Here is a 14451-nt window from a genome sequence, read left to right on the forward strand (position 1 = left end):
GATTTGTCCATTTCACTTCATCATTATTATTAAACGCCCTTTAAAAACTGTACTGCGGAGAAATTGAAAAATAAAGCTGAAGGTCGAAAACATTGATCATCGTTTTCCGTAATATACATTAACTGTTTAAGTAATAATGTATTCATGCTGGCTGGCAATTGATGCCTCAGGCACTTCGTCCATTTATTGAAGAACTCAACCGAACAGTTTAACCAACATCGTACGCTGCATGGAAACAAAAGCTTGGAGCGTTTTTTAAATTTGCTGACTGGCTAGAAACAAATTATTTGTGGTGGAGTTATGAATAAAAAATGCTCATCAAAAATTAATTTGAATTTAACAATTGTTTTACTCCCAATGCAAGGAAAATCGTTGTTGAAAATGCACATTGAAAACATATGTCATTGCCATAATTTCATGCAGACAATGAATTCAAACATATACAATCAATATGATCAATAAAGCAAACTGAAGCAAAATTCACGAAACAACACCAGCTATTGTTTATTTTAATGAAAGGTGGTGCAAACATCAGCACCATAGCATAAAGCTCATTCCTCCGTACCTAGTAATGGCTACACTCTCTTCCTTCACTACGCTCTGTTCAGCCGTGAATTGCCAAACTCCACGGCCGACTTCCATGGTTCATCTTCTGACGTTTGATCGAAGTAGTACGCCGTCTGCGCATTGCGCTGCCGTATTACGGCCGATAGTTTGTCTTGACTGATAGCGCGTAGACACCAGTACAGCTCCCCTGCCACCTGACAGCGCTGTAGTTCGCTAGCCGCCATATCAAACTCACTGTAGTCTCGCACAATCTCTGCAACCTGCGCAAAGAGAGAAGCAGCAAGTGTTTACGTTTTGTAAAAATCACAACTCCAGCACAATTTCAGCTGGTACTCGTCGCGGCGTCAACTTACATTCACCGTACCCTCCTCGGTAATCCAACGGAACCCGCGCAAAATACATTCGACGGCGGTTGGATTAGGACACTGGCTTTGTTCCTCCTCTGACCACACAAAATCGTATCGCCGCTCGCAGTAGCTAACAAAATGTTGCCCGATCTGTTTGACGTGCGGTCCGAGCCGTTGGTACGTGACCAAGATTTTGCGCAGGTCACCGTGGAAGATATCCAGTATGTGTTCCTGATGCGTCGCGTAGAATGGTGCGTATTTGGCGAACACGGTTGAACATTCACTGTCCGGTAGCTCGCCTGTAAGCAGTTGGTTCGCATCGTTGTAGAGTTGATGCATCTCTTCTGAGTCTGGATCCTCGTGGAATGCACGCGCCTGCCGCTCGAAGCGCTCGGGCAGAAATTGTCTCCGGGCCGGGTCGTACAGCCGGAGATCCTCACTAACGCACTTCACGTAACATTGGCTCTCGGGCGACATGTCCGGCTGCCACATAACCCAGCGAATTTTCATCTCAATGCTGGCGGACGAGTCGTTGAGGCAACGCACGTACGCGTACAGCGTTTGCTCCGGAGTTCGTGGTTGCCATTCGGATGTGGTGGGTGTTGCGATGCGTAGCGGTGGGCAATCCGTTGCGATCGGGTTCCCACCAACCACTGCTACTAGCAGCAGTGCCACACCGAAGGTAATAACACCATCCAACACACGCGTCACCATCGTACCAATACTGTACAGATTTTCGCTTGCATCTGATCACTCGAATGGTCCGAAGCAGACTGAAAATACCTTCTCCCTGCTGGTCCGTGCAGTCGCTCTAATGTTCCTGAGGGATAGTGCCGTCGGCCGCTTATCGGACCGATCGCACCAGAAGCACAAATGGTTGCAGGCAATAACAACGGCCTGTGTTTGCTCTCTTTCCAACCGCTGAATCAATCCCATACATGATTAAGTCTAATCTTTGTGACTGCGAGACGACGAATCTGGATGCCCTGATTCTCTTGGTATAAATAGCAAAAACCCCTTCATCGGCACAAAACTTCCGCTTCCCGTACAAGCTCACTTTAGCTTTCGCGCTCTTCTTGTTCCCTTTTTCAGGGTTTGGAATAACAATTCAAAGAAGTTGACGCGGCACACACAATCCACCCTGTGATTGACGGATGCCGGTTACGGAAGTACCGGTCCCGGGTGCCACGAACAGCGATTGCATTCGTGTTCAGACTTTCTTTTCATCGGTTCTGTCCGGCCGTAGCTGACCGGCCGCCCCGCTCGTTGCTGATAAAGAGACACACACAATCTGTTTGTTTTGCTTGCCGCGGCGATTGGATGCGGCCAACTCGTGAATAGTCGACTGATCGGTGACCATACGATGATTGGGACGCTTGCTTGCTCCCGGGTAGAGCACAGCCTAAGCGGACAAAGTAGAGTGCATAAACATATAAATCAATGGCATCAGCAGCTCACGTACTCGGAACCGACTCACACACACACGCACGCACAATTGCGAACCCAATCGTTCGCAGACGGCGTTAAATTTTCAACCCCAATCCCAATCTAGCCGGAGACGAGCAGACATTAGCGCCGGGACCGATCAGCCGAGTGTAATCGGCAAGTGATGCACTTTCGAATACGGCAGCGTACGGAAGGATTTGAAAATTTCTGTGACATTGCGTTCGGATGGTTCGGTAGCACTGAAAGGGCTCTGCATAAAATGGCATTCGTCTAAGGGAGTTTCCGATGCTGGACGGTTTTTGGAGCGCCGTTCATCATCAGCAAAGTATATGGTGGACAAATGTGTTTGGAAAATGTGGCACGATGATTGATGAGATGATTGCTGGCGATAGACGATGCATCGGGCTAGAGCAAGACCGTTGCATTAGTGCTGCTTGATGGACCGTGCTCGCGTCATGCTTGGAGAAAGTGACTAAGTGTTTTGATGAGCAATCATATGTTTCAATTTTACCAGTTCCAGATAGTAGCGAGAAACTGATGCAAAGAGTATCGTTTAGTTTTCAGAAAACTGATAAGCTTTTGCAATTCATTGATAGTAAACAACTTCAAAGCAGGTTTACAGCAGAACAATAATTATTTGTTGTTGTATAAGTAACAAGATAATGAATAGTATTCAAATTTCGAGACGGTCCGGTAGCAGTGGTGGTCTTCCTGCGGCAGGACTGAGCGTCGGACCGCCTCTCGTATGTTAATTAGAAAACATTATCTGAAAAAGCTATTTATTCTAGCGTAAATTATATACCAAATTAACAACTCGATACCTACGCAGTGACAAAAATTTGAGACCAAAGTTCAGAGCTTAAAGCAAAAATGAAGAGAAAGTTTATTCAAGATGACATTAAAAAAGAAACAAAAGCGAGCCTGAGCCATATGCCGCTTTTGTCTTATCAGGTCAAGGCCGAATGGCAGTTATCTTGAGTCATACGGCTCTCATATCTGTATCAGTAGCTCTGAATCGTAGATGTGTATGTAGAAGATTCGAGTGCAATATGTTTGAATACTTTCAATTTTATTGGAACCCCATATAGTAGATGGACACCAAGTAGCACAGGCATACGTTAGGAAGCAAAGGCCGCAACACAATTTAAGTTCCAGTTGACAATTTGGGTCTCTGAAATCACCAGTTAGCTCAATGATACATTCAAAGGTCTTGTTAGCTTTCATTATGGCTTTGTCAACATGTTCGTTGAATTTCATCAACTTCAAAGCTGATTTGGTTGTTAGTGCAACCCGATGTGGTTCAATTTATGATAACATATAATTTGTGATCTTTTTTGCCATGAAATTCATATCATGATACTCATAAGTCAATTTCCTTCGAATGCAGCTTATTAATAGCGATAAAGAATGAACCATTCATTTCTGGCGGCTTGAGTTTTAGTGAGAGTTGAAATTAAGTAGTTAAGATAAAAATACAACAAGTTTAATGATTTTCTGCTAATTATTCTTGTTATGCGATGTTTTGTTTTAACTTTTAAATTACAAGAAATATAGAAGAATAAATTATACAATTTTTTCATGCTAAAACTGTTACTTAAAAGATTATCTTAAATGGCTTTCTACTAAAATTCATTAAATATAACTATACGTTTCTTAAAACTGGTAATTAAAAATTATTCCTAGCTTTACCACTCTTACAAGCATCGTTTTAGCATTTCCGACACAAAAGCTCACTGGGACATCTGAGGAACCCCGAAAGACGGGGCAAAAATTTCCAACCATTAAACACAACCGCTAACGACGCAAGCCAAGGACCCAATGAATCCCTCGACGATTGCTGATGGTCGTCCTTTTCCTAATGATCCGCATCGCGGGTCTCGGAAAAAATGCCAACCGGCGCAAGCTACACAAGATGGACGCCCGAGTGGAAAACACATAATTCTTAGCCACTCGAAACCCGTGAAGCTCACTTACATTACTTTCTCGCTTTTTTCACTACACCCAAGAAGAATGGCACCGAGAACGTATACAAGCAAAACCGGGACCCACCCGGTGGTTGATGTCTGTTGGAAGCGGTCAGCCCCAAAATCGAACCGTACATCATCATGCTTCGGCGAACGGGGCAGCATCCGTGTGCGAGTGGTCATTAGAATAAATTTACATTTAACTTCCCTCGAGCCGGGACCGAACTTCTTCTTGTAGTGGTAGGCTCGAGTGGCAGCCTAAACTGCCATGAATAGCAGGCTGAAGGTGAAAAACTTTTAGCAGAAAAACTTACCAAACCCAACAGGGCCAGGGCAGGTCCAAATGAACACAGTAGGCACGCTAAGCCTCTCATGGGTTGTACGATGGAATGTACTCACATACACCCACATACACACACACACACACGCACACAAATACTTCCACAAAACGAAAAGAAACATTCATCGAGAGTAATGAGAGTCTAATGGGCCCGGGTTCCCAGCGTCTAGCAGCTCCTTCCCAGCAAGACAACGGTAGGCCCTCAGTAGATCCTCAGCAGAAAGAAGTCGAAAAAGTAGAGTAGTAATCGTATTATTAGATTGATGATTGCCCAGCACCAGAGCATTGCGACGCCCCAGGATGTGCTTTTTGAGGCTGTGAAGTGGCAAAACTTTTCCCACTCCCACTTCAGACACCGTAGCATGGCTTAAAAGCATTATGAGTTATTTATGATGAGAGGAAATTGATTCCTTCCTTCGGAGCGCTCGAGAGGCTCACTGATCGGTTCGGTGGTTCCGATAAGGGTTCTGGTAGCTACTTCAACCGCTGGCCAGCTACTGCAACACGAGCAGCACACCGACATTCCGCACTGGCAAATGGACCACCGGTAGCTGCTCGATTGTGAACACCTGCAAGCTGACTCGTCCGCACAGCTTTACAAGAGAGCACCGAAAGAAAGCACTGACAAGCTCTTCCGAAGCCCATCAAATCGTGCTTCGATGCTATGGCTCGAGTGCCGGAGCTCGAGATGGCCAAGTTAAACAGATTGTTTACGGGAAACTCTTTTGACTTAATTGAAATTTATAAAACTTTCCACCCTTGGCCAAAGCTTTCCATCGCGTGGCATGACCGGATCTCCCCGGGTGCCGGATGCTGGAAAGCGTTACGTTCTGGTAAATGGAATCTTTGAATAAATTAATTTGGAATGCTCAAACTCTCTGCAGTGGCGTTTGCAAATACCGTCGCTCGGTCGATGAAACGTCGGTGGTCAGCTGCAACTATTTAGCTGCAATATTCCAACGCTCCACCCCTCACGTACGTTTTCTCCGTAACAAGCAAATGGTCGAAATTTTGTTCTAATTTGTAGACAGTACTCTTTTACAGTTGCTTCTCGGGCATTCTTCCTTTCCTACATGCACTCACTGAACGTGTTGGTGTGTGCTATGCACCCTGCACAAATATCTGACCAGGGCGATGGCGCATGGATAAGGGTACAGAGCAAGATACTTGAAAGCATAATGAAAAACTTGCAAAACCTGCAAGTGAGTGTGTGCTTTCGATGCAGCTGAGCTTGGTTGTTGTCTCCGGTTCTAATCCGAAATAGTTTTTGTTTCCATCATCATCCCTTGCCGTGCCGAGTGCGCCGAGTCTGCAGCTTCCCGGTAAATATACCGTTCGTGGAACCCATTTATTCATCCAACACTTCAAATCTGAACAACTATTCATCTACCTCAAACCTCAATACGTGTCCCGACCTCGGCACAGAGCAAGAGCTGGAGCACAAACTTTCCGATTATTCTTGATAGCTTTAAAAGCGCTCATAAATTGAGAAACTTTTTTTTTCTGCTCACGGCAACTGCTAGAGTGGTGGGGAGTATGAATATTAAATTACACATAATTACTCAAAAGTTAGGTAAAGTTTCATCGTTTTAGTCGGGCAAAAGGACATCGGCTAATGAGTTTAATAAGCATCTGCCGACTTTTGCTTAGAAGACTGCTAGGTTGAGTTTGCGAACTGGAACACTTTGATCGATTGTGGTGCTGATTAGTAGAAATAAACTTTAGCAATTTAGCTTGATGTTGAAGCCATGGTAACAATATATTGTCATTATTTGCGATGGTTTTGTTACACATTTTTAGTCATCTTTTTTTGCTGGTGAAAGTGGCTCTTATTGTTGATAAAACATTTGCTAAGTTACTATTGAATTATCCTAATAAATATGCTTCTTTTATTGTGTTCTATTTGCGTGACTCTAATTTTTGCATTTTAAATCCTGCTGCAAAATTCGGACTAAAAGACAAAAATTCATAGAAATCAAATGCATATTATTAGCAACACGGAAGCGAGCATCTCCGAGATAAATCAAAAGAAATACAGAAAAAGAAATTCGCTTATAGTTCAGTTTATAAAAGCAGGCAACACACGCAGTGTTGACAATACCAAGTCGTACTTAAAATAAATAAATAATTAAAACTATTAGCAACACGGCCTGGCCGTCCTTCATTTCCAATTTTGTCTTCACTACTTCCTTTTGTTTCTAGTTCCCCAACAAGGCTTTATGCCGAAGCGTTCCACCCCTTCAACCCTCATGTCTCTAGTCTCCTAAACTTGTTTCCGTGTTCGTTACCATGTCCGTTGGTCTTTGTCCACAGAAGTGTATGTTATGTGTCGATTGGCAAAACTAACAGAAAGATCCTTTGGAGATACTCATAATGTGGCGTCGACTTTGATCGAGTATCTTCCATCAAGGATCTTGGTGTTTAGTAAGATTCAAAACTCACATTCACCGATCATTTGTATTTAATTCTCGGCAAAGCTAACCGTATGTTGGGCCTCATCACTTGTTTCTCGTCTAATGGTCGTGATATTTTATGTGTGAAGCCATTGTACTGTTGCTGGGTACGATCGATCCTCGAATATGCTTGCGTAGTTTGGTCACCAGCTGGGGTGAGGGCGATAGCAAGGATAAAGCGGCTAAAGCGCAAGTTTGCAAGACTTGCCACTCGTCGGTTTCTTTCGAGTTACCACAATCTGCCCATTTCCTCTTATCCCTATCGCTGTCGCCTATTAGGCCTTGAATCTCTGTTAAAAGGTTTGCTCTTTACGTTTCGTACTGCCACCTACGTGAGATACCACCATTTCACGTCCTAACTAGGCTAACGCGATAATGCCAGAATGATCCTTTTCTCAGAGCTCAAGTAGCTTTTATTATCTTTCACCATTTATTTGACAACCATGTCCTGTTGTCACTTTTGCGTTCTAGTCTTAGTGCTGCCTCTTCCTTATATTTCTCTTAATGCTATTTATTAAGCTACTTACATTGTTAAGCCTTCGAGGTTGATTTTTTTTACATTTTTAACAAATAGAAATTTGAATATTTTTCACTTTTAGACTTGGTATCTGATGAACAATAATTAATGAGATCGAGACAAGTGCGCATCTTGTTCAAATCGCGCAATTGTTTTAGGAACGAAATGTTTAGTTTACGATTGCAACCACAAATTTTTTATGATCCAATTCTTGGATTTGCCAAGAATTAAAATATTGAAATACTTCTAGGCATGAAAAATTCGGTCATTGTATTTGTTTTGTCTAAAATTCTTTCTAATCTCTTGGTCTAGGCTCTAAAATAATCCGAAAAAATTTTTTCCTTCGATTTCTGATGGTGCATTTAAGCAATTTAAGTTATAAATTATCACTCGTAGACGTCAGAAAAATGAAGAATGATTAAATTCAACCCTAAAACTACCCTCAAGATTTCAACAATTCACTTTTAAGTCTCATTCAACAACTCTTTTTTATCCTGCATGTCTTTAGCTTAGTCTCGAACTAAAAAAACATAAGAGTTTTCCCTCAACACCACCCGCAACCTTTAATTTACCTTTAATTTGTCCGTAGTTTTGTGAAGGGTCTATACCGGTTCTCTAAAGGCGATTATCAACTTTTACCTCAACAAACACATACTACCATAAATGCCGGAGGCCATTGTTCACAGGTTTGCCTGACATCCTTACCGGTCGGTGTGTTTTGTGCTGGCGCCTTCTCTATCATTAGGAAAACATAAATGCCGAGCGTGGCGGTCCCACAATGCATCATCCACCGCATCGTACTCATCATTCGCTCGTCTCATTTGCGGGGTGTTAAAACAACAGTACGATGTGGGAAGTGGGACGAGTTTTGTAGTTGGAAAGACTGTGCCTTCGGTACGCCGCACTACTGTTTGCTTTGCCCCGATTACAAACAACAACCAGTTTAAGCAATTTCATAACGCGAGTCGCACGAGAAGGTTGAGGTTTTCTACGTGTTAGGGCAAGAAATCTTACACCCTTAAAAGACTACCCACGGAAGTGGTTTTTAGTAATGAAGCCCGCGCATTCATTATACCGCGCTCGGAGACGATGCAAAGACCCGGTGTACCTGGTTTGTTGGGAAACACCCACAATGATGTTTAGCATAAGCCTCTTACGCTCGATTTCACCCAGCCGAGTGTACACGCTCAACGCTGCACAACAAATCGCGTCGCGTTTGGAGCCGGGATTTGTTCTTTAGCATCGGCTGAGCTGTTGGTCCCGTGCTTACGGGCGGACTACAACAGGGCTACAAAGAACCGACTCACCGTTCGCGATGTAATTTCTAGAAACGGGGGAAAATAATTATGCTACACCGGGATGCAGCACGCTTCAAAGTGCAACCCACATGCATCCGTACGCAATCTCGCACTAAACGTCTAGCACATTCCGTCGAACAGTTCCATTCTTCTTATCGGTGATTGTTGGCACTGTATATGCAAGCGAGCGTCAAAGACACGTACACTCCCCTCACATACATTAACCGCACTGAAGACACACACACTAACGGATGTCTCTATCAAGCGAAAAATGGGATGCGCAGTCAACTGCAGCTGCAACCCGCGATTGCAATTGCATCCGCTAGCTGGGGGTTTTCCTGTTGGACGATTTAGATTTTTTTCCTACCTTTTCGCGTTGTGCTGCTCTCTCAAACGCTCTGCATATGCAAGCACATTTACTCGGGCCAACGTGAACGGTGAAGTGGTTTCGAAGGCGTTATTTGAATCGCAGGACGATCTCAGTCGGTTGCGTCCCGCTTTTACAACCTCCATGCTCCAGCTCGCAACCACCAAACCACCGCAGAAGCAGAGCTTTTCGTGCAGTGGCATAAAAAGTCATAAAATTAATTCGTGCTTAGTGTCGGGGTTATTTCAGATCTTTTTTTTCGCACCCTTTCTCTCACGCTTCCTTTCGTGACCAGCGCAAAGCATACGGTAAGGGGTTTTTTTAAAGCATCAGATACAGAACTCTTGTGCACATTTTTATGTGTGTATGTGTGCGTGTTGGTTTATGTATGAAAGTGCAGCAGATCCCGTGCACTACTTGCGAGCTCTTTCGCTCGAGTTAGCAGCCCATAGCTGTAGCCGTCAAGTGCATAAGAAATATGCAATAAATTGGAGAGAATGCGTGGTGCCAACGGGGAAAGAAAGGATGAGTGCGACGAGGCTCACGGTACCTCCTAGATTTTCCACCCGATATGCTGAATTACGTACGTAGTCAACCGCACGGCATTACTAAACGTGCCCTCATGCCATTCGGCTAATGGGTCGCCCTGAAACACGCAGCAAGCTAGGTAGAGCGCTCGGATTGCAAAGCCATTTTGGATCGAGGAGAGCCCCAAAGGGAAGGAAACTTACGCGTTGGCGAATGTTGCAGCGTTGGCAGCGATGGAGGCATGTCTGTGAGTGAGAGTGAGACATTTTACTTTTATGTTGTGCACGGGAGCGCAAATCTTATGTCCCACGGGCGGTGATGGTGCTTTTTTAGGGATAAGGCACGCAAATTACGCGAATAGCTCGAAGAGGTTTAAAATCGTATGAGACGTACTTTTTAGTTCTGCTAACTGCTTTCCAGAGGAGCAACATAGTTTACTGAGCGAACTACTACTTCAAATAGATTTTATGTGTACAAAAAGGAATTATTTTAATCGAATTCAGTGGAAAAAACTAATTTATAGCGCTTCCTGCAAACAGCTCTCGATTACACATTTATCCATTTTATGCTAGATTGCTCCAGAAAAAGCATCAAGCTTACGAATTCCACAAAACGAGGAATCGCATTCGGTGTGAGCTAGCCTTCGACGTTGCTAATATATTATACAAACTTTAAATAAAAATATAGTTCGTTTTCTGTTTGGCTCTTTTCTAACTTATCTCTGGCCTTGATCGCTTACAGATTAATAATTTAACACACGGCAGGCGGATATTTCCTTGTACAATCATTCTTTTTTATTTTAATTTTCTTCTTCTTGGCTTAACGATCCCTTAGGTCACGCCGGCTCTTGACAAGTTTACTAGCTTTGTGGTCAGGGCGTAGTTGGATAGTCAGTCCTCACTAAGGAATTGAACCCCTGTCTTGTTTTGTAACGACCAGCTTCGCTATCACCTTACCACAGGGTCGTCTTTTCGTCTGATAGAACTTAATTTTGATTACAAGTAAAAAGTAGTGTCGCGTACGCTACAACCCACGTCATCAGATCAGAGCGGATTAGCGACACCGGCAGCAAGGCGAAATTAAAGCGAATACGAAAAATTGAACATATTACATCCAGCAACAGAGTTTCTCCTGTTTCGCGTTTCGGATATCACAGTTTTTTGAAAATATAGGATTGAAAAATTACCAACGCGTTACTTCTGCGCTTTGGTGTTTGAAGGGTTATTCACCGCAGCAATGACGGATAAAAAAAGGCTCGCGCGATTATTTAGTAAAATTTGAAAATATTGCGTCCAGCAACAAGCACCGATAATGGATATTAAGATTGTGGCGGCTATCGTAGTCAGTCCTTGAAACAAATATCATAAACAGACAGACCGATCACGATCGGATAAATTGTGAATGCAGAGAGAAGAAGAGATTAGAAAATAAAAGAGATAAGAGAATCCTTGTAACCGTTAACTGCGCTGCACGAGTAAATTAGTCTAGCAATTATTCTAATCTAGAATAATATCATACCACTCACCACATAACATAAATAAAAAAGGCCAATTTTGTTCTGTCAACTACTATATGTCATCACTATTTGAACCTACTTCTTATCCTTACGCCAGAAGAGATTTCAAAAGTACTTCGAGGTTAGTTCCTCGAAAAAGGTTCGGTACTTGTCGGCTAATAAATTCATTTCAAATCTTATTACAATTCAGAAATACTCATTTTTTTACGGATCCTGGATGCTCCTTCCTCAAATATAACTAAACTCAAGCAGAAAATCTTTGTTCTTCACTTTTACTCAAATAATTTTTTTTATTTTTTCTTTAAATCAATAGTTATTTTTGAGTTTTTTCACGATCCATAGTGCAAAATATATAACTCTTAATATAAAATGAAAATCATCTTACAGTTATCTAGTAAGATCTAGAAAGGAAAATCTCTTTCATTCTGAATCTAGATCGATCGTTTAAGCAGATTTACCGCTTTATCCGTTGAGGGTTTCACATAATGCTTCTATATTTAAAAGCTCTGAAATATACGAAAGCAATAATTCGTTGCTCCATGACCAAACGACTATCCTGGCATTGGTTTAAAAAATTCCTCAATTTGTCATGCATCAATCAACATAACACAGCCCGAAAATAGCTCAAGATTGCTCGGTTTAACGATCCCCACCGTGAAACAGTTCTCAGCCGAAACGTAACCGTACAAAGTAATGTACGTATTTATGCAGTGAGCCACAATCACTCTGACTTCTCGATTTTGATTTCGATAATGCGCTGCAAGATAGTGAAAGAAGAAGAAAAAATAAACCCACACTCTGACACACATCCAGCACGGCACGAAACGATATGCAACTCGATATGCAAAAGGGTCGTCCGCCGAGTGCCATTGTTCGTGCAATCGTAAATGCAAATCGGGCTGTGTGCACACGTTCCCGGCTTGGATCGGTTAAAAAACGAGGGCAAGTCTATTTCCATCTGGCATTGGCCTTGCGACTGATTTTCCCGTGAGTGATTCCATTCGGTCGGACGGTGGATTCGAGCACATTGTTAACTGCAAGATTAAGACCGAGCGAGCGAGGCAAACCGGGGGGCCAATTATACTAACGCTGTACCAACAGCATTATCCACGGAAAGAGTTGCTTCACGGTGTGGTAAACGTGTACGGCATTTTGATCCTTTCGCGATACCAAGATACTGACTGTGGGCTGAGTTTAAGCGCTTAAATCCACCACTTGCCAGCGAAAACAATGAAGCTCCAAAGCACCAAAATGGAGCTTTCTTTCACTGGCAGCCTAGTGCACGCCTTGGCAGAGTGTATGCTGGTCGGTGAAATAGCGCCTGGTAACACAAATCGGACGTAGAATTAATTGAATCATTTGAATTTTAATTTGAAATTTAAATTAATTGAAATTGATTGCGAGCTATTGTAGGGCGGCGAACAAAAACCAGCTGGTCGCACTCGGACTAGCACCCGGACCGGAACACACGGACGGAGCTGTGGGATTGTGGCGCCGGTAGGTGCCGAGGGTGATGAAATGGGACACAGGAGAGTACAAGCATCATGCATAACTGCATTTAGTGGATTTGCTAGTTGATTGTACCGACTGCTGATGTTTGACACAGTGATGCGGTGATGCATTTATCATCACCGTTTCCTGGTATGGGCCTCGGTTCGGTGTGCAGGCCTACAAATGCAACGATTCTACAAAAAAAAAGAAGACAAAAAACGATTCCCACGGCTGTCAGCGATGCTGCAATTGAGTAGGGATCCTACATTTTATACAAAAAACAAAAAAAAAAAAACAATCCTCATGTGCTTCAAACGGTCGAAAGAACAGATGAATTAAAAACTAAAAACCATCAAATTTGTAAGGGAAAAAACGAAAAGAAATCCGACAGCATGGAATGCAAAAACTAGTGGCCTTCAATTGCTTTTATGGGCGAATAACGATGCTACACAGTCGACTGAACAGAATAAAACGGACCATCAGCAACAATGAAAAAAAGGAAAAACTTTATGCAAAATCGAATGAAAGCTGGCAGGGCTTCACTTAGAAATTTGCTAACTACCCTAGAACGGATAGGGAACGGAAAATAGTACTCCAAACTAACAACGAATCCGCACACACACACACAACTAGCCCAAAAGATCGATTCACATGACGCTAGCATTTTCATTGCAAACGAAGCAATGAATCTTTGGTGCATAAGTGCCCAATTGTGTGCCCTTTTTTTCGGTGTGTAATTCGGAATTCGCTTGTTATGCGAAATTGAAAGCACGGAGTGCATTTGCAACTAACGACGTAAGCGTGTGTCGATGGCTACAGGACGAACATTGGCCGCAGGCATTCAGCAACAGTGCTACACAGTGCGAAATTCGTTATAAAATTATTTTAGAATGTTTTTTTCTCTTATTTGTTGCCAGTTGGTTAAGTTTACTATGTTTCGAAGCGAGGCTTGGACAAATGGTTTACTATGAAAACATGTTTGTACATTTTTCGAACTTGTTAGGAATTTCCTTAATAAATTTGAGAGTGCTGCTAATATAACACATTGAGCAAAATTGGGCTAGCATCACTATGCTTTTTTGACAACATTTTCAAATTTATTTTACAGATTCTTTGTATTTCATGGAGCGGCTTGGTGGTGTCGCTGACAGTGGCGCCGGTCTTTTATCGGCAGGACCGGGGCACAAATCCCTTTTGTACCGTCCCCCTAATCCCCCTAGAGGACTGACTTTTCAACTACGTTATATCGTCAAGTCCAGTAAGCCATCCCATGGCCAGCGTGACTCTAGAGGTTTTTAAGCCAAGAAGAAGAAGATTCTTTGCTTTTTAGTTTATATTGTTAATGCAAGCCTTTTTAAACCGTTGCGTTGAAATTGTTGCAAATCGTTTATATTTAATCGTAAATGACTGATGAAAGAAATAAGAAACAAGTAAAAATTTAGTTTGGGTATTGGGGTATTGGGTATTGATCTACAAATTATTTATATAAGAATAATTTATTTATTTCTTTATTTATTTGTTTTTACAATCATCTTTATTTACTAGTACAATGTAACAGCTTGCTATAGTTATCCAAACGCTTGTGATTTTCAAAAATGTGACAAATAAGGAAACGCC

The 14451-nt window shown here is 42.5% G+C and overlaps 1 protein-coding gene across 1 annotated transcript; it reads right to left on the minus strand.

Annotated features, from left to right (window-relative positions):
* Positions 1-586: 586 nt before the first annotated feature.
* Positions 587-1662, minus strand: LOC126562652 (37 kDa salivary gland allergen Aed a 2-like). The gene is made up of 2 exons (XM_050219213.1): positions 921-1662; positions 587-827 (listed from the first exon to the last, which is right to left on the minus strand). The coding sequence occupies exons 1-2, from the start codon at positions 1626-1628 to the stop codon at positions 594-596; spliced, it is 942 nt and encodes a 313-aa protein (XP_050075170.1). The 5' UTR covers positions 1629-1662; the 3' UTR covers positions 587-593.
* Positions 1663-14451: the final 12789 nt, after the last annotated feature.

Source organism: Anopheles maculipalpis, chromosome 3RL, assembly GCF_943734695.1.
Source record: "Anopheles maculipalpis chromosome 3RL, idAnoMacuDA_375_x, whole genome shotgun sequence".
Classification (NCBI taxonomy): domain Eukaryota; kingdom Metazoa; phylum Arthropoda; class Insecta; order Diptera; family Culicidae; genus Anopheles; species Anopheles maculipalpis.